Source organism: Thermobia domestica, chromosome 2 (assembly GCF_964235325.1).
Source record: "Thermobia domestica chromosome 2, izTheDome1.hap1.1, whole genome shotgun sequence".
Lineage (NCBI taxonomy): Eukaryota > Metazoa > Arthropoda > Insecta > Zygentoma > Lepismatidae > Thermobia > Thermobia domestica.
In genome coordinates, this window is record NC_137455.1 from 102,193,015 (window position 1) to 102,214,575 (window position 21,561).

General features: G+C 30.6%; 1 protein-coding gene across 6 annotated transcripts in view; it reads left to right on the top strand.

The window, feature by feature from the left end:
- sona (sol narae metalloprotease) overlaps positions 1-20,068 on the top strand; it is a 386,330-nt gene extending 366,262 nt beyond the window's left edge. For 4 of the 6 annotated variants that reach the window (XM_081744386.1, XM_081744358.1, XM_081744395.1 and 1 more), the window contains exons 10-17: positions 2,656-2,711; positions 5,925-6,051; positions 6,345-6,509; positions 7,514-7,640; positions 8,256-8,360; positions 10,280-10,455; positions 14,314-14,639; positions 18,179-20,068. In XM_081744386.1, coding sequence (XP_081600512.1) covers positions 2,656-2,711; positions 5,925-6,051; positions 6,345-6,509; positions 7,514-7,640; positions 8,256-8,360; positions 10,280-10,455; positions 14,314-14,639; positions 18,179-18,333 — 1,237 coding nt within the window. In that variant the 3' untranslated portion in view covers positions 18,334-20,068. Of the gene's footprint in view, positions 1-1,434; positions 1,488-2,655; positions 2,712-5,924; positions 6,052-6,344; positions 6,510-7,513; positions 7,641-8,255; positions 8,361-10,279; positions 10,456-14,313; positions 14,640-18,178 lie in introns of all 6 variants that reach the window. The other 2 variants (XM_081744367.1, XM_081744405.1) reach the window with 2 other exon arrangements.
- The last annotated feature ends 1,493 nt before the right edge of the window (positions 20,069-21,561 follow it).

The following is a 21,561-nucleotide window of genomic DNA, read 5'->3' on the forward strand; positions in this document are numbered from 1 at the left end:
TAATATTATAGTGATATTTGTGTATAAGCTGATATGACTTTCTAATGTGTGTTGCTTAAAAATATACCGAAATTTTCTAATTACAATGAATGGATGGAGTAGTTTGATTGGTTGAAAAGTACTAGTCGAACTTCTTGTCTTGTTTCTATACAGACCAAAAATACATCAAGGGTGGACAATATAGTAAAATTTTGCCTCAATATAGATTTATTAATTTTATTAGAACAAACAAATGTAAATTAAGAATTTTCAAAATCACAGACTAAATGATTTCAAGTAACATCAAATACTAGTAAAGATACTAATAAAAATATTACAAGATTAAATACCAGTAAATACATTGATAAAAAAATAATGATTTAAAAAGTACAGTAGGGAAAAAATGGTCTTTATACGAAACAGTTTTGGGGGACTAAGAACATTTTTGATATAATACACAAATGAAAGAATATTCGGATATGATAGGTTTTGATTAAATTGAGGCCTTATTTCATTAGAAAGTCAAATAATTGGCAAGATGGACAGTGGAGAGCCACATTACATATTTTACGAATGGTTTAAATTGAAAGTTAATGCTTATAGTAATATTGTACCTGTTAAAATAAAATACTGAAGTCAAAAATAGACAAAGAAACTGTTGTTTCTTTAATTTCTGCCGGAAACTATTAAATTAAAACTCTCTTGCACGAAGACTTTAAGAGGTTAAGGCGACTAGCCGGTGGTTTTATGTTGGGCAATGTGTAGCGAGCACATCGCGATTCCCATCGCTGTTATTGCTGACTTTTTTGGTCGAAGCCTGCTATTTCTTAGTTCAAATAGCTCACCAATGCCCCACGATGCTGGCTGAACAGCGAAAAATTTGTCTCCCGCCTGGATATCGAAGCCGGGATCAACACATCGAAAACATGGGGCTAAAAGCCGAGCAATTTGTTTTGTAAAAGTGAAAAATATTACAGTACAAAATTCTCAACTAATAAAATGTTCTGACCAGTGAAATATGTGGCTTTCCATAGCGTTATTTTTGTTCTATTTTGAACATTCAAACAAATTTTACTTAATTGCCGAACAACGAATTATTTCTTTCCTTACCACATTTCTTTACTAATGAAAATCTGTTTACTAATTAGTTTACAATTTATGAGATTGGTAAGGGAAGAAAGTGTGGCGTTGTAGAATAAGGTAAGGTAAAAGAGGTTGTAATTTCTATGTATTAATAGATTAAAATTAATCAGGAGATTAATATTCGGAAACATTTTTTTTTAACATTTTGTCTATATTGTACTTCCAAACTGAAGCACCGTAAGATTATTTAAACCATTGTTTTACAGCAGTTTACAGCCTGCATTTCTTTCAGTGAGCAAACAACATTGCTAATTATCTAATTGTCATTTTTAGTAACAAAAAAAGCTATTAATTGTTCTGACTGTTTAATAGGTACGATATGTGCCGAAGACGCAAAGGTGGGCGCTGTACCAAAGGAACAGCTGGTATGTTTTAAACTATCTACAAAAACAAACAACAATTTTGTAAATAAAGTGCTTGTGTACATAGTCCATATTTTGCAGGTGCTGGTTAAAACATGGTTGTTTAAAATCGTGGGTGTGTTGGTATAACATTTGTCTTTTGTAATTTATAACATCGTTGGAAAAAGAGTTTTAGAGAAATAAAATATAAGGCTTTTGTAAATTAATTTGCTGGTATAAGTTGGGATAAAGATTTTTTTATGGTATTATGTCAAAAAAAATTAACACCAAATTGTAAATGGGTATCTGTACAGAAAATTATTCAATGATATTCTTTCCAAACACGATTCGTTTTAATAATCGAAAATTCTCTGTTTTTCTTCCATCCTTCCTTCATATTTGTTCTTGATTTTCATTCAGTGACCATCAGATTTCAAACTGATCACAAATTCTACAAGCAATGAACAACATTCAAAACTTACTTGATATGCTGGATGACAGCTATATTTTACAAATGAATTACATTCTAATGACTTATCTTTGGCAATTATCCAATATTTACTGATTAAATAACGAGAAAATATTTGGAAGATAGCCAGATTTCCTTTCAAAAGTGAATGCTACTTCTTCTAACTTTAAATCTGTAAATACATATACCACTAGTTTTCCTACGTAACATCTACTTACTGCGCCACGTACACGTTCGCATGAAAAATAGTCAATTACAAAGCACGTTCATCTTGCAAGAAAACACTGTACATTTCCTATCTGTAACAAAAATTCAAACAATTTTACAACACTGATCTTTTTGTCATTGTACAGTTTCTTTGTACAGGAGTTTCACTCTTCTTCTTTATATTATAAAAAGTTTGCACTCTGCTTCCTTAAATTTCTAACACACAAAATACAAAAGAACATACTTCATAATCATTAAATTAGGTAAACAACAAACAAAACACTCCTGCAATTAACTTAATTCCAATTTTTTTCATTTTCCCTTCCCACTAACAATCTTCTTACAGCTAATGGTTTTCGAATAAGGGCATAAAATTTGAAAGAAGATACAATTCCAATATACTAAGGATTCACCTAACACTTTATCTCAACTTCGGTTCTCAAAGAAAAAAAAAGCGACTGTGGATAAACCAATGTAAAATAACTTCTTTTAACAATGATGGCTTTTGTTTTACAGATTAGACATGTGCAGACGCCAGTATGCTAATGACATTTGCAACAGGGGTACAGCAGGTAGGTTAGGCAGACTACAGACCAAACTCTTAACTTAAAAAGAAATGTTACTCTGAAATCTTGGTTTCTCCAGCCAGCACAAGACAAACTTTTCAGTGAGTTCTTATCAATGTCTGGCGAAGGAAAAAAAAGTCAACAATAAGAATGAATATACTGATAAAACTTTATTGAGTTCATATGGTTTCTGAGTACAATTTAATAATTAACGCTCAATCTTTTTTTTAAAAAATATTACAAATGCATGGAAATAAATTCAAATATAAATTACTTAAAAAACTATTAATAATTAAAAAATAAATATTTCTTCTTCCATACTCCTTATTCAATTATTCTAAAATAATTATTCTAAACAAAATAATAATCATGCAAATGAAAATAAAATGTTTACTAAACTTTATGCACACACAATTAAATTAATTCAGATAGTAATCTGTTTTAAAAACTTGTGCACGACATAGATATTAGTTGTCATGTTTTGTGGACTTTTTTATCAACATACTTGCAAAACATTACATTCCTTTCTTCACTTACTGTCATCCTTCTACAATATTTCTTGACAAATAGTTTTTAGAAGGACCACTTAATATGACATAACGGCACTCAGAGCACCTCGTACATTATAAAGACTAAAGAAATATTATTTCTGAACAAATACGAATTCCGCTTATCTAACTTAACAAAACATTTATTACCTCGTACTGCAAATTCGGATTCGAAAAAAAAAACAGTAAAAAATACATTGTAATCTCACTAATAGTAAGTACTAATAATCAAAACAATTATTCACTAAAAAAAATCTCGTTCCAGAATGTTGCTTGACACAGTTCTATTGCGAAAGTTAGAAACTTCTCTTCGTGTGGTATGCTTTGTAGTGATGCACTGCTTCTTATTACTACCCTAGTAGAATTTAGTTTACGTTTTCAGAAATGTGATTTAGTTTTTGCTTTTCCCTTTTTGTGCGAAGACTAACTTAGATTCATTATAATAATTTCTTTTAAAAGAAAGAAAAAAAAAAAAGATAAAATGTTTTGAGTATTTCATTTTAAACAGAGTGGAAACAAAATTTACTAAATTTTGCACGATACAAAAGAAGTAATCACATTTGTATGCGAAATATTTGCCACGAAACTTCAAGTACATTTTTGAGATTGAGTTCTTACAGAAAAAGAAACTATGGAGAAACAAATGCCAGGATATATTGACTGCAAACATAACAACATTCTTCCCATCAATTTCGTAATCAAGCTTTAGTGCTCTGACCAAAGAAAACGACGGACTATTTTTGACTATTTAAACTGACATTAGTGAAAAACAAGTCTTTCTCTTTAGTGAACTATAGCAACTTTCACGTGTGGATTAATGTAGTTTAGTTTGACTATTTTTTTTTTTAAAAAAAATCCTTGGCCATGCTATATCGTTTTCATCTTCTCTTTTCACGTCAGAACGCATAAGGCATTTTGGATGATAAGGTAAGGTGATGCTTCTTGCAGCTCTTGATTGTGGGAACTAAACTTTTATTATTTTTTAACTTTACTGAAAGGACAAGCTTTACTAATAATGTAACCTAATAACAACAATAACTTAGTAGATTAGTATTCTGTCTTAAACTGCACTGTATAAATACTTATTTCTGTTAATATTCTACTAAATAGACAATTTAGAAACATTTCTGTTCATGAAGTCACCTTGAGTTAGAAAGAATTATCAATTATTGACGTTTGTAGCCTTGTGGGAACGTTTTACTTAGAATACAAAATATATATATGTATATAGATAGATAGATACAGATATTTGCAATTAGAGTTTATATTACTTTATCTTCAAGAGTAATTTTATAAAACATGTGTGATGATCATTCTTTCTAACTGAGGACTTCAAAAAAAAAAAAAAAAAAAAAAAAAGTTTACTAACTAAACTAAACCGAAAGTAATTTTACTAATGAATTATTTTAAATATGCATTTGGTTATATTAATACATTTATTTCATGGAGCATAGCTGTAAGCTTTAATTACTAATGTGGTGTTATTTCAAGCATAGTAGTTAAGTGTTTCAATTACTTAATACTTTAAAACAATTGCATATTATCACAAACGAAGAAAGAAAATACAGGTTTGATTTATCTATTAACCTATATTGATTATACATTGAAAGGGACGATGTCCGAAAGTATTTTTTTCAAAGTTCTGATTAGGTGCAGATTTCCTATATTTATATTTTGTTTTGAAATAAAGAAAAAAATATGTATTCGAAAATATTTTTCCTTTGAAATTAGACTATGTTTTTATATTAAGCAAGAACATTTTTCTATGAACTACAGATATTTATTTAATCTTATATTATTCAACAAACGATAAATGCAGTTCTTGCAACAATTTACTTCAATTTAGAATGTATTTCCTTTATAACTGTTTAATTATCTTTGCGATGCGACATCTTTCAAGTTTTCAGTTTCTAAATTGTGGAAAAGAAACTACAACCTGGGATGAAATCAAATGATTGATAACCAGTAGTTCATTATAGAAATTTATCAGTAACATATAAGTAAAACATGATGTAAGATATTATTCAACTCCTGAAGAAGATTAAGTACTGGTCAAGACAAAATTTTCGTTTCTGTATAAATTAGATAATCATACATAATCAAAGTTTATTGCGTTCAATTTTAATTGGATTAGATGAATTTTTCTATCATCTGCTGCATGAACCCAGGAAATCTGGATAATGTACTTGTTTTAACGTACTACTCACTGTGTTTTCTTACAGTTAATGGATATATTTTTCTTACTACATTATCTGTTAGAAATAGACTGAAAATAGTTAACCTTAATTCTAAGTCTGACAATGGTTTGGTATGTGTCAATGCCAAGTCAGCATGTTTGTTGATTCCACTTCAATTTCTTTTCTGTTCTAGAATAGTTTTCAACAGAAACCGAGCATGTTCAAATAAAAAAAAAAATCATAATGCTTTTTGAAATGTATGTTTAATTTTCTTATCCTTTATTAGCTTGAATTTGAAAATAGAGTATTACTATATTACTAAATGCTTTTAAAATAACTTTTCAAATTTCATTTGCCATATACCTTCTTCACATTCCTTGCATCAAGTTTGAACAGTTTCATAGTGAAAGTGCACAACTGTATATAAATAGATGTTTATATTTTAGTGTACACCATGCAAATGCACCTCTAAGTGTAATTCTCAATTTGTGTAGGTTTTGCGTACGTTGGAGGAGCATGTGTAGTCAACAAACGATTAGAAAAGGTCAACAGCGTTGCCATCATCGAAGACACAGGTGGCTTTTCTGGAATCATTGTTGCTGCTCACGAAGTTGGTCACTTGTAAGTATCTAATCATTACTTTGAAATATCTTATAAACAATTCTTACTTACCCAAAGCCTTATTTACAAGTGTTTTATTAAGAAATTTGTTAGAAATAAGTTAATTATCACTTGAATTGTTTATTACACTAGATTTATTAGGATGATGACAAATTTACTTATTTGAGTATGTATTTACACAATTTACCACGTATTTTTCAAGTTTTGGAGGTATTTTCGTTTGAAAATTTAGATTTACTCTTAGAAAATAGGGTTAGTTAGTTATTACAAAATTGTTTCTACTATTCTAACAGGCTTGGAGCTGTACATGATGGATCACCTCCACCAAGTTATTTGGGAGGTCCTGGAGCAGAGAAATGTCGATGGGAGGATGGCTACATCATGAGTGATCTAAGACATACAGAACAAGGATTTAGATGGTCCCCATGTAGTATTGCATCATTTCATCATTTTCTCAAGTAAGTCCGAATACCTTTTATTAGTAAATTGTGCTTGATTGCATATATAAGGTCTATCAAAAAAAGTATCGGAACTGACATTTTCTAGTCAAGGGGAAAGGTGTGGACGGTGTTAGGTATACCACGCAACCCGGTTCAGCTGGCTCGGAGCCTTCGCAGAGTGTGGATCGTGCCCAAAGCAGTTGTGTAGTGGTGTCGTCAAGAATCACAGAGTCAGATGATTTGGAGGTGAAGAAAGTGTTCCAATTTGGTTCCAAAGGCTTTTTCCGTACAACAGAATGAAATCCGTGTGTCAATTTGTCATGAACGGTTGAAATGTTCCGAGCTTGAGCCTGATGTTTTGGACAATGTGAAAACTACTAATAAGTTTTTGGTAAAGCATAACATGGCAACGCTGTGCCAGTCTTTCTACAGTCGAGTCCTAATCCCTCCCGACTTCTTTATCTTTCTTCGAATGAAACAGAATCTGAAAGGATACCATTATGGAAAGAGTACACGCAGCTTTGACACAGTGCGTGAAGGAGATTTTGGTTGCAGATTTCTAGGAGGCGTACCAAGCGAACCAAAAGCGCTGACAACGATGCAGACGTAAAAGGATTCTATTTTGAAGAACATTACGATTGTACACATATCTGCAACTTTCTACTTTTTCGTTAATATAGTTCCGATACAATTTGGACAGACCTTGTAGATTGTTATAACGATTGACGTTGAATACATGTTTATTCAACTATTATTAAATATTTCAAAATTAACGTTGAACTACCTTTAGTCAGCCAATGAAACACGAGCATAACTCGTTTACGACGATGTAAATTGAAAACCTAAATTTCATGTAAATTGAAAACCTAAATTTCAAATAAAACATCATTATTGTTAAGTTTCAATGACTTGTAAATTTGATGAATCTTATCCATTTTATGTGAAATCTTATGAGAAAGGGAGTCATTCTGAAGGTTATGACTTTTAAGATAATTGAGAAAAATATAATTCTTTATTTCTAGTGGAGACACCGCAACCTGCTTATACAACTCACCTCACGAGGATGAAGCATTGCCGCGTGTTTTACCTGGAAAACTCCTTAGTTTGGATGCGCAATGTCGGAAAGATAGAGGAACTAATGCTTGCTTTGTAAGTATACTTCTTAAGATTTTACTCCTTTCCGTCTTCCAAGAGCAAAGGTAGCAAAAACCATAGTAAAAAGTTTTTTTTTTTTTTTTTTTTTTTTTAGTTTAAACCCGGTTTTTTCAATTTAAATAGATTTGCTTTATTAATTTTATATTACATATAGACAGAGAAAGTTCATTTAATCATAACATCCTTACGCAACAACAGGGTTATGAAGAACGGGACTTACAACTTAATTAGGGCTGCCAGATATGTTTTTCCCATAAGTTTTGTGTTTTCTACCACGTTATACGTTTTTACTTTCCCTGTAATACGGTTTCTTCCTTTTTTTTAACAAATAAAAGAAATAATGATCTTGGACATTTTTCAATATTTTTATACTATTTTGTTAGTGCGATTTTTTAAAATTAGAGCAATAGATTTCTTGCACACTGTTAACAACATAAGCCAGCGACGTAACTCAATATTCAAAGAGAAAATACAACAGGTTGCATTTTAATTTCCTATCTAGCAGGCACCTCACTTTATGATTAAGAATAATTTGGTTTTAGCATTTGTATCATAAGGTTTATTTCAACTTTGTTTAGCCCATAAATTTGTTTCTCTTAATCTCTGCAGAAAGACGACCGTGTTTGTGCTCAGCTTTTTTGCTTTGATGCAAATTCTGGCTATTGTGTTGCATACAGACCGGCAGCTGAAGGCTCACCATGTGGTGATGGACAGGTAATTATTTTAACACACATTCATTTCTATTAACTGGCGAAGCATTGATATATATATAATACATTACAATGTTAGTGATATTCACTAAAACGCACATTTACTGATTGTTCAGAATTTTACTTGAACGATGTTATTAGATAACTTGCTTACAGATTGAAGTGTTCATATTTTATTGTCTTACTTTGTTAGATAAGTTCAGAGAATTATATTTATCTAGCTGTTATCTATAAATTATTTGAATTTGCATTACTTGCTATAAAGGTTCAGATTATGTCTCAAACATGTTTTGTTTTGGAGATTATGTCCATCGTCAAGAAACAAATTCAAACAAAACGGGTGGTAACAAGTACAGTCTAATTTTTAGCTTCATTGGGCTAAGAGAGCCCCAACCTTTTAATTGGTAATCACTGAGAAATTCCCTTAAAAATGCTTTTTATTTGTTTTTATGATGGAAACAGGTTTTACTGATCATGATTTCATAATTTTCAAAGTACTTTTGCATTTTGGATACAAAATAATGGATGTTTATTTCTAAGCCTTAGATAGTTAATCAGGTGTTGCTAGTGAGCAACATTGCCCGCAATATGGTCAATTATAATTAGGAATATTTCTCAAAAGAAGTAATTAGCAGCAATTTCGTTGAAATATCCCAACTCTATGAAACATCTCTCATCCTACAGACTATGAAATAACAAATATAACAAATATAACAAACTTTCACTGAACTCGGGAAATAAAGCTTCTGTAGTACTGACTTTGACTGTCCCTTGTTGATGAAGTTCGTATCTATCAGAACAAGTGATCTGCAAATCACTTATACGAATATTCCCTGAAAGCAATAATACCAATTAAACAATCACTAAAGTTATCATTTGTGCATACAGCGCAACTGAAAACATGTGGCTTGCCAAATAAAGGACGTCGATCTGCTCAAGCAAATTTGAAACGGATTTGATATTCGTTTAAAGTATGGAATAAAGTAAATATTGTTGTCAGTGATATCTATAGTTACTTAATATACATTACAAGTTCTTTTATAATACAGTAGATTTTCGACTATTTGGCCTCTATATTATCCGGTCTGGGTCAGAAAAAAGTTCTAACATAAGGAATAACTTTTTGATGGCCTACTTGACTTTTAACGTCTTTTAAAAACACGACTTTGACAAGCGTTGCAAGCAAAAACTTAAAAGGAAAAATCTAATCTCCCTTCGGAATGATTCAAGGCAATTGAAGCAGCATTACAGTACATAAGTCAGTAGGAGGAAGAGATGCCAGACAATATCTTTTACTTGCTTAAATAGAGGGACATTGCATCACGGAAGAGGGCTTAAAGGGAACCTAGACATGTATCAAGGAGTTTTTCAGAAACTAAAAACCATAAATTTTGAGTCTTTTATCTTAAAAAACGTACCTTTTTATATTCATGCAATTGTTTATCAATGAAGAGCAAACTATTTTTTAAAGAACTAGGCCTACGTTCCACGTTAATGCTTTGTTTATTTCTAAATCGTATTTAATTATACTGTACAGTGTGCATCATTAAATGTTTCATGGAATAAATTTAGACGTTATAAAATTTATCTTCAAATGCCTTTAATATTTTTTTTTATTTCTGGACTTTGCTCTTCTGTAGTACATGACAAACATTTACAAGGTATTGGCCAATACTTAGAGGTGAAAATTTTGAATAACAGCGAATTTTGGTATTAAAAAAAAAGTTGTAATACTATGGGTGAGGCAGGAAACGAGTAATTATAGAGCTCCCACCTATCCAGCCTTTTCTGGTATCCGCCCAGCCCTTCCACCACATGAGGCAGGATAGTCAATAATCTACTGTATATAGTCATAAACGTTCGTGTTATTTTAAATTTCAGCATTCACAAATAATTACAATTTCCTTATTGTTTTATTTTTAGTACTGCATAAGTGGAAGATGCGTAGCGGAACATGAAAATATCATTCCTGATTACACTCAAATTACACCATCCTTCCTCAGACGATCAGATATATTATCATCACCAACGCAACCACGGCCTGTTTATACAGATCCTTCTCAAACAACGAAAGTAGTATCAAGTACAAATTCAACTAGGTAAGAAAGTTTCCTGTTAGCAACCATAGTTAATGCTTACATATTTGTCCTCATACTGTGTTTATTCTAGTATATCATTCTGACGAACGTAGTTACTAATATTCTCACTTTGTGTGAGGAGGAAGAAATCTTACGAATTCCCAGTGTATATATAATCCCGGTATATAATAAAAATATTTTAAGGAGCCCTGATTTCAGGTAACCGCTCATATAGAAATCAACACGATAAATCCTTAATTTAGAACATAAGCCAATAAAAAGATTAGAAATGCGGAACTATGGAAAAGCTACAAGGAAAGTATATTCACCTTTTCTCAATTAATAATTAAAAAATACGAATAAATCCCGAGAACACATGAGAGTAATATTTTTCATATTAGAATTACATACAAGAGTAGTTTATATACGTTTCTTGTACGAAAAAATGAAAAAGGCAGGGAAGCTACATCCTACTCTTAATATTCAAGCTTTTAATTAGAATCAATTCTGAGACCACTTCAAATGCATCGTCTACTATAGTATTGGCGTCCCGAATCAAGTTGAAATTCGCTTAAATCATGTTTTATATTACATTCATTATTCAGTAGTGAATAAAAACAATTAGATGTCACAATTCCACTAGCATTTCCAAAATTCAGGAGAAAATGTAATAGTAATTAGAACAAAATATTTACAGATAAGTGTATCAATATGTATATATTTCTAGGTATAATAATTACACTCAGAAATGTATAGTTTATTTCCATATATTTTATATTAACAAGGGATTTGTGCTAGAATTCAAATAAGAAATAGCTTTAACAATTGGATTCTAACAAATGAACAATAGGCATTAGGAAAAGAAGTAAACTTGCTATATTTCTTCATTCGCATGTCATTAAACGTTTCGATGCTTGTATTCCTTTTTTTTATTGAATTACTAAGCAATTATAAAACTCGTATAAATAAATTTAGGTAGAATTCAGTATTGTGTGTACATGATGCGTATTCATCTCTCATTAATGATACGTATTTCTCAAATAGGCAATCAAATCACGTATCGAAACATCAATAACATGCATGATAAATGTATGAAATCAAACGAAGATTTATGGCAAGTTGATACTAACATATGTAAGCACATTTGTACAAATTACGCTTTTCAATCGCAACCATCGCCATTTATGTATAAAGCTTTAAATTACCACTGAAATGAAACCGAAGTCATATGGTGCCAAATTGTCTTTAATATACTAACTTATAATTTTGTATATGACTAATATTCATAACAATTACGTAAAGAATAAAATTCAAAAGTTATGTAGAATGCTGCTCAACCAGAAATTTATTTACTAATACCACATCGCTTAATATGATACTAACGTATTTTAATTAATCTATATTCATATCAGTTACATATTTGATTGATTGCTATATGCATGTAGATGAAACAATACCTAGTTACGTTCAGTGCTAATATTTAGTAGTTTTCTATGTGAAGATTGACTGATGTACGAATAATCAATGTTTGAACTTATATAAAGCGATGAATGTGTGATTTAATGAGTTGAGTTGAGTTGATTTTGAACTTAACGTCCCTTTCAGCAGCGAGGCTATATGAGACGGGACCTACTGATTAACGTGGAATCCGAACCACATGAGCTCCCGCTGGGAATCGAACCCGGGCCTCCTACTCCAAAGACGCGTACGGTAACCACTTAGCCACGAAGGAGCTCATGTGTGATTTAAGTAACACGTTTTAAAAAGACTGAAAGACTGATTATCACTTTTGATATGTAGAGTAATAATAAGTTTACCCTGACATTTCATCAATTGATTTCAGTCTTCATCGTGGGATGTTTTTCACAACAAATCTCATTTAATACGTTAGAAGAAGAGAAACAAATTTTAGTATACATTCATTTATTCCTTGAAAGTTTCGAAAAACAAAAAAGAAAAAGTTCTGTATATCTTCAGGAAAAGGAAAAAGTAATAAGGAGTGTTAAATGGAGTAAATTTCAATTAACAGTGTTCATTTTTGTGAATTCCAATTAAATTTTTCCGTTTTAACACTCCATTTAGTTTTTTTTTCATTCTAAGTACGCACTTTTCCTTGAGATTTTAATCATGCTTATTGGCAAAACTAAAACAATTTCTCAACATATCACAGATCACATTTTTCTTAACAAACCACTTGTTAGAAGAAATTCTTTCTCAACAAATCGTAGATTATGAAGAATGTTAGGACTGCATTTTTATCTCTATCGATCATCAATATTGTTATATATCTTAATCATGGAGATTAAGTTTAAAGTGAATAAACGAATAAGAAATGAACTCTTGAAATTTTTTTGTCCAACTAGACTCAGCTGAACTGAATTATCAGAAAAATGTTTCATTATACAACAAATCAGAAGCCTACTAAATTTATACTATACATATAGATGAAATGGGCAATGTTTCGATGTTAACATAATATTTACATCCTACTATATTTCTTTTTATTGGCTACTGTAAAATCCTCTCAAACGTTTGAGTTGACTTCACATAGAAAACATGAATATTAATTTACGATAAAATATAATCTGTACAGCTATTTATTAATTTACGTGTTTCATAAGGTCTGCAAAAGTAATATTATCTTTAATAACTAAGCGAATTAAAGTGAAACGAAAGCAAGTATTTCATGTAATATCCATCAATTTACTTAGAAACCTAACACTTATATAAACTGAGTACATACTTCGTGTTGAATTCACCCTTGTTGGTTTTAATATTTTAATCATTTGACAGTACCAAAATTTAAAATTTTGGAACTATATAACCAAACGGATACTAAGAAATAAGTAAACAAATTAGGGCAAAGAACTTACTACTATAAATGATAGTCAACAGAAACCAAAATCTTGTGTGTGTGTGTGTTCATATTTCAATGATTATTTAATGCCTATGTGAATAAAAACTTGTTTTATTATAACAATGTATATGAGTATGAAATTCATGTTTATATGTACCATACTATTGTATGATAAAGGTATTGTGTTTAACATATTATTTAACACATATTCGTTATTAATTTATCTGCATAAATGGTTCTTGTTCTCGTCATTATATATATATTGGAATAAAGTAATTAATATATATAGAATTTCTAACTCTTTTAAGATGCTTATAATTTCAGACATTACATTAATTGCACAATGTACGTTATTTATTAGGATTAATAACAAAACATCATGTTAAATAAGTACTGTAACGGCAGTTCTTAAAAAATGACACAGAATCTATGTCAATGGATATCTTAAGTTCAAATTTTTACGCAATAATATAGCCCGTGGCCTCCACTGACGAGAACTAGAGGCGCTAGGGTGGGCTGACAGTTGCGTCCCTTGGAGATCATCTCTTTCTCTTTCCTGGTGTAGAACAGGGAGAGGAAGTAGAAGGGACCAGAAAGTGTCATCTCCCGTCTTCTAGCGCAGGCTGAGAGTGAACGGTGGTCTTACTTTCAGTACGCCGATAAAGCTTAATGCAGATAAAGCATAATAAATGGCATTATAAATGACAATAATATTTGAATAATTCAATATTATTTCTACGGGCAAAGAAAACTATTTAAATTGACAAGAAACTTAATTTAAATAATGCAAAGAAAAAGAGATATCTACTAGTTAGTTATAATGGAACAGCACAATCGAATAATATATTTTCGGTGTTTATCACTGTTAGTCAATCAAGAACAACACCATTTATGCAGCTAAGTTTTTTGCTTTATATACTAATATCTCTAATAATATATGTAAATTTGTGTATATTTTTTAGTGTACAAATATGGGTAAATGTGGTTACGGATTTATATTTGCATTGTTAATTTCATAACAGGTCACCGTGGAGACATCTATGGAATCGAGGATCAACTACTCCATATCAAAGAACAACCTCCACAACTAAAATTGTTACACGTACAACTCCCAAATTTACATACACAACAAAAACCACCCCACGAACAACTACAAGATATGTATATACTACCAAATCAACTCCCTCAACCACTCCACGAACAACGAAATCAGTATACACGACTCCTAGAACAACATCCCGAACCACTATAAAATATTATAATCCGTATATTCATAATGCCACTCCTACCAGACATACAACTACAACTAAAAAGCCAAGTCTTTTTACAAAGACTGACAGTGCCAAGGGTAAGTTTGACAATAATGCATCCGTTCCCTGTGCATGCACTATCAGAGACAAGTTTATTAACACCAGGAAGACATCTTGACTATCTATTAGAGATTCATCGTAGAACTTTAACTAAAGCATGACCTACCAGGAAAAACGCATGGAATAATATTACTCAAGATAAATACTACTTTTCCTTATCATTCGTTCTTCTCTCGTATTGAGTTATTTAAATTTAAATTTGGCTACAATCAGCAACAATTAACTACTCAGATTAGCAAAGGAAAATATTTTACTTCTTTACCATTTCAGTTATTTACCAAGTTAGCGACTGGTGAAGATTTCTACACACACCTATATTTCCCTGTAACTAATTGCACTGATCTAAATCTGATCTACATAGCCTACATTTATTAACAGTTTGTTTTCGGTACTTTTTTTTTCGTGTATTGCTTGAATGGACAACTGAAAAATAAGATTAATTAAATATATCAAATTGTTGTGTGCAGTTCTTAAGATGCAAATTATAATTACAAAATAAAGTTATCATGTCCCGTTTCCAGTTACTTGAGAGAACAAATCAAGAGCAGAATATAATTTTTCTTGGCTTGTGAGGCGGAAATATCTTGTACAAATTTATTTATTTTGTAACTGAAACAGGCCGATATTAAAATACAGTGTCAGTATGATGATTTTGTTTCAAACCCATAACTTTAACATAGATAGTGATACATTCAATGAATACAATTAATTGGGTTAAATTTCCGAAAGTTTTGGATCATACGTTTCATAAAAGCACCGCAAAGCTTCAACTGATCACCTACATTGGAAGTAGACAATTAATTTAGTAAAGCGCTTCGACCTCATATAAAATAAACTGGGTTCAATTTTTTGTGGGAACACATGATTTGTAACCCAAGATGAAACAAAGATCACATTTCGTATACCATTATTGATGGAATAGGACGTTAAACATCAGTTAACATTAAATGTATCCTGTTTGCTACTTTGAGTACGTGCATAAAGTATTTTTTAAAAAATATCTAGGTAGTTTTGAATATACAAACAAAACGTACGTTACTTGATATTATGGTCTTTGCGTTACACTATCCTACTACATGGATTTTGATCAACACTTTACGTGGAAAGAATATATATACAGGTAAATAATAACGTGCAAGATGAAAGAAACAGCTTTGACCTACAAAATATTGTTTCTTGTCATCCACGCGCCCTCAATAGGGCCGTATTTAATATTTTTGCTGCTCTGGGCTATTAACAAGTGTCCCTTTGTCCTCCCGTATTTGTTCGTTTTCAGTTATGTGAAAGCAAAAACAACACAAAAAAGTGACAAACGACAAAACATTGTGGTTATATGCTGGCAGCCAATAGGTCTCAGCTGTTTCTAGGCCAGTTGCGTCGTAACAAGAAAACTCGGTAGCACTACGGTGCTGACATTGTTTTAAGTATATCTTCCTTAAATTTATCCCGTAGACAGCCTGCTTTTTTCAAATGTCATACTTCAATCTCGATTTTTTTTAATATGCCGTCCTCACCCGGGTCCTAGTGGCTCGTGTATAAATACAGGCCTGATACTCACCATGCTGATGATGTTTAAACCAACTTTAGTTTGTTACGCGTAATATGCATTTTATGCATCATTAAAATTTACATAGAAAAGTTGATCAGAAGTCAAAATGTATGACGCATATAATGACATAAATATAACTGTGCAGTTCTGTAAATACTGAGTTCCCAAAAAACGGACTTTAATTTTGCAGGACAACTAACTTCCTTTCTTCCGGCACTATTGACTGTTACCAGCTTTCCCTTCTCTTACACCAAAATATTTCACACAGTGATTGAACACTGGAAATTAAAATTGTTCTTGAAATATCTACTATCTAGATTGTCTTTGGTATTTTATTTTTGCATGAAATCTTTACGGTATTATCCATAGAGTAATTCTACTATTTTTCTGTAATTTTCATTTCTCATTTTCCAGCTAGCCTCGTGACTTCTAAGTTCTTACTGTTAAGGGTATTTTACTAATTCATCTATTAAATACTTACTATGTAGTGATAGTAGATATATGTTTCATAACAAATGTGTTTAAATTATTAGTTTTATATATATTCTAAGTTAAATAAGTTTAATAGGAGTATATCTGTAAAAAAGTTCTATAAAGCGGACATTAAGTTTTAACATGGAAATATACTGAATACATAGATTTGTAAATTTTAATAGGATTACTGGGTAGGGTTTGACTTTGTTATAAAGCAAAAACGCAAAATTTTCGATAAAGAATTACGCTTAATGTATTTACATATACAGAGAAGTTGATGATATATGTACATATTCTATTGATCATGGTATTGGAAAGTTTATTTCTTGTGGTTCTATTGTATATTCATCTTCAGAAATTATGTTTAGAGTAGAAAAAATTATCGAAGTGCCTACCTCGGTCATTTTGTTTATGACATCTTCCAAAAATAGTAAAGTTACAACTATATATTTTTCAAAACTTTCATTATTATCAGAGTTGACTATATAATCTCAAGCACAGTTTCAAATGCTTTGTTCTCATAATAAATATAAGATAGTAGATATCAACTACTATTATAAGGTGTATATTTACTACCTAGATATTTATAAATCTTATTATGTTTTACTTACTAGTATTAATAACTTTGCATTTTGCTAATAAGTAAAATACACTGTGGTAATAACGAAAAGTAGTTTATATCTTAAGGGCATTTTATTTATGAATTTAAATTTATTTCAACAATATGATGATTCTACTGGAATAAAGCTGCCCTTAACAGGAACAATAGCCGTTTACACATTGTTAACAACTATAAATTCTCTCTCCTTACTTAAAAGAAAAAAAGAAAAGTTTTCAAACGGTACCTATCTGAACATACAATTTTTCGTTCTTTGCAATTCTGTAACATTTCTTTCAAAGTTCCTTGTGTGTTTTTTAATGTATGCTTTGTGGTATTCGTTGAACACGAATCAATTACAATATTGTCCAAAACTTCACACAATTCACTAAATAAATTATTCATTGCGATTGACAGTTAATGTTTCGAGGATACCGTTTCTCCTAATCTCACACTAGCACATTTGATTCTCATCAATTTTGGGTAAATAATAAGTCTAGGGAAGTCTTTTAAGCAGACCTAATTATATTTCCTTTGCAACTGAATATAGGCTATTAATTCGAACAGTACAATAGAAAAATCCAGCCTCATTTTCTTGAAGTCATCTGCACAGTATTTTATTTCATTCGATATTCAAAGCACTACACTCTTTTGAACTGAAAAGTTTTCTTGTAATTTTAAAAATTGTAGAGGAAAATCTAAACCTTTTTTACTGTAAGCATACTTTCTGAATAGTTGTGATATATCTGAGGTAGTAGTCGTTAAATGATTGATATTTTAAATTAAAACAATTGGGCGCGTAGAGTACTTTTTTTTAAAGATATTAAACGATTTTAAAATATTGGCTTGAGTGTATTTTTTTGAAGATACTAAAGTTCCATCTATTTTCTTTCTAGACACTGAATGTGAAGATAAAGTACACATTATAAGTGGTAGTATGTCGTGCAAAGACTTCCTGTCAAGGTATGGCTTCCACTATTGCAGCTATCATTATATTAGGAAGAATTGTTGTGCATCTCAACGAGCAGTATGTACAGGAAGAAGACGTTAACGAACATTAAGTTTTTTATGTAAAAAAAAAAAAAGAACATTAGATTGAAGAGGATGTGACGTTGTGAAGCCAGATATACCTCTAAGTTTGCAAGAATTTATCCTTGCATTCCTTGTTTAAAAAAAAGTAAAAAAAAATGTGGCATCAGTTATCACATCATCATAATCACCCTTACCACAAAATAGGAAGTTGTTTTATTATATGCCGCTATGTGATATGTGCTTTCAGACAGAACAAAAACACGAGTTGACAACCTGTGCTTATTAGGTTGTGGTGTGTGCTGGAAGTCGCTTTTCTTTTTTTTTATTAATTTTATTTAATAATAAACAAAAAGTTATTTTTTTATAAAGAAAAACATATACATTCTGCTGTTATATTGCACATCTATTTCCTGATGTGCGTTATCGTTGATGAGAACAGTGAATTTTTTTTCTTAGTCCCTGAAATTTAGCCATTGTTCAGTCAAATGAATACGCAGTACGATTCAAGTAAAATAAAAGTCAACGAGAGTTCATAATGTCATTTTACACACGATTACTGCCATACTGAACTTTACATATAATGATTCCATATTTCAAGGGGAAGAGAAATCTTCATATTTCAGAATTGAAATAACTGAATCTTACATGAAACAGACACTTTTTATTCATATATAGCTGGAAGAATTCCTGCTCAAAATAGAAAGTACTTGTTAGTAATTTATATAATAATTTTTAAGTAAATATATAAGACAAGATCGTAATAAATATGAATTCACATTTCATACGTAAATACGAACAAAACCATAGATCTTTTGTTTCTAAGTAAATAAAAAAATGACTGTAGTCTATTCATAACCATATTTTTTTACGTGAACCATACTTTTGTTACCTTCGAAACAGATTATGTCAAGACCACCTCATGATTTTGTGGGTAATATGTATGTTTTAAGTTATACATAAGACATCATATTTGTACATATATATATATTTGTCATGGTGATATTTTTGACTTTGTTACTACTAGGTATTTATAGCAGTAATAGCCTGGGTTTTTGCATAAAAGCAATTTTTTGAATGATTTAATACTAGGAATGTTTTATTTTGCTTCCTAGTGATGGAAATTGCGAAAATGCAAGGGTTCTATGAACTAATGAGATGTGAATGTACAAGGAACGAGTGAATGATGAGCATAATCGAATAAAAGTATAATTTGTGTGCTTGTACTGTGTATGAGTGCTGAGTAATGTGTCTGTGCGCAAAGACTGTTTAACTGAATGTATAATGTATTGTCTTTTCCTACAAAATGCTATATTTCAATTTGCCTGCTAAAAGAAAGAAACATAAATATTATTATTAATAAGAATAGCTATATCTTCTGAGTTCCTATACTTGTCTTTATTTGCACTAATCACAGCAACATTATAAAAAGAAAATTCTTTTTTTTTTAAAAAAAATATCTTTTTATATAGCATTAAATCATGAGCACGTGTATCATTTGGTATTATCTAATGCGATTTTATTTGTAATTTATATACAATCACGAACTTCAGATTTGAAAGAATTTATGAAAAATAAATAAAAAGGAAAACAAAACATATGAATTTGATTAGTAATTTTTGGATTATATGAGTTGTTATTATAATAGGTATACATACCATGGTACCAGTGTTTTTGACAATTAAAAAAATCAACAAAAAACCTTGCGTATCATGATAACATAGAAAATAAAATTACTATTTTTCATTCAGAAATAATTTTAAGTATTTTCTTTACTACCCTACACAATAGCATTTTTTGAAAAGTAATAATATTAAAAATAAAATATTACATAAATCCTTGAACACGTTATTAAAAGGCAGAAGCACAAGTGATCCGTGTTCAAGTTTTAAGATCTTAATATTTTATTTTTAATTGAAGATAAGTCAGATGTTATGGCTTATCTAAGCAATAAAAGAAAAGTATGCAGTTTAAATGCAAATATATATACCAGCAGAATACCCGTTCTTCGCATAGGAAAAGTACATTTTATTTTGGACATAAAGGGCTAAATTTGTATTTAAACTGCATCGGAAGTGTCAGTGTTCGTCTTAGCGACCCCGAAAACTATGGATTCAACACCAATATCGGTCATTTTCGATCATTTTTAAAATCTCCTTCTACCCTCCTCTAAGTTGCACCGTCAAAGTGAAATGATAAAAAAACATCCCAGGTCCGAATCTCATCTATGTTTAAAATTTGATCGAGATCGGTCGGGTGGTTCAAGATGTACAAAGTCACAAACATAGTGACTTTCATTTATATATATATATATATATATATATATATATATATATATATATATATATATATATATATATATATATATATATATATATATATATATATATATATATATATATATATATATATATATATATAGATAGATATAGATATAGATAGATAGATATAGATAGATAGATAGATACGTGTGAAAAATGCAACAATCCATTGATTAAGTTCACGATTAATATTATCCATTAAATTATTTTATGATAGATGTTTATTGGCTAGTATCAGTGTACAACACTCAAAAATTACACAGATAATTTATTGAAGTACTGTATAACGAAGATACTGGAGATGATTTTAGACAAAATATTAAACAATGGAAATGACATAAGTGAAATCCATGAATTTTGTATACAATATTAGTGAATATACAGGGCAGTTTAAAGAAACACCAATTACGTGGAGGAAAACTATTTTATCTGATCTTTCAGACTTTTATTACAATGCCAACGAACGTAGCGTAGTTCGAATCTAATATTTCATACAAATGTTAGAGTCACTTTGCAGATATTTTTGACGCTGACTAAATAAGACTTCTGCTTGATCTTGATAGTTTTCAAGTTATCCACATGCAAAGGAAAACTTATTAAAATATGTAATCTATAGTGTCTATTTAGTACCCTTTAAAATTCGATAAAGCTATCAGATTTTGTGGATTTGCGAATTGATAACACTGTCAGAGACAAATGTACAGTACGTATAAATAGAGTAACTATTTCACGCTGAAGATCATTGCATAGCTGGGCGATGGTTGTTCCTGGAGCCTACCTGGTGCTCAAGCGCTATCTTAATATGTCCCACTATTGGGTTTAAGTCTGATGACCAAGCAGGCCAGGATAGAAGACATGTACTGAGTAGAACAGCCTCGGTACTCTGGCGCTATGTGGATGCGGATTACCCTGCTTTCAGATGTACAGAT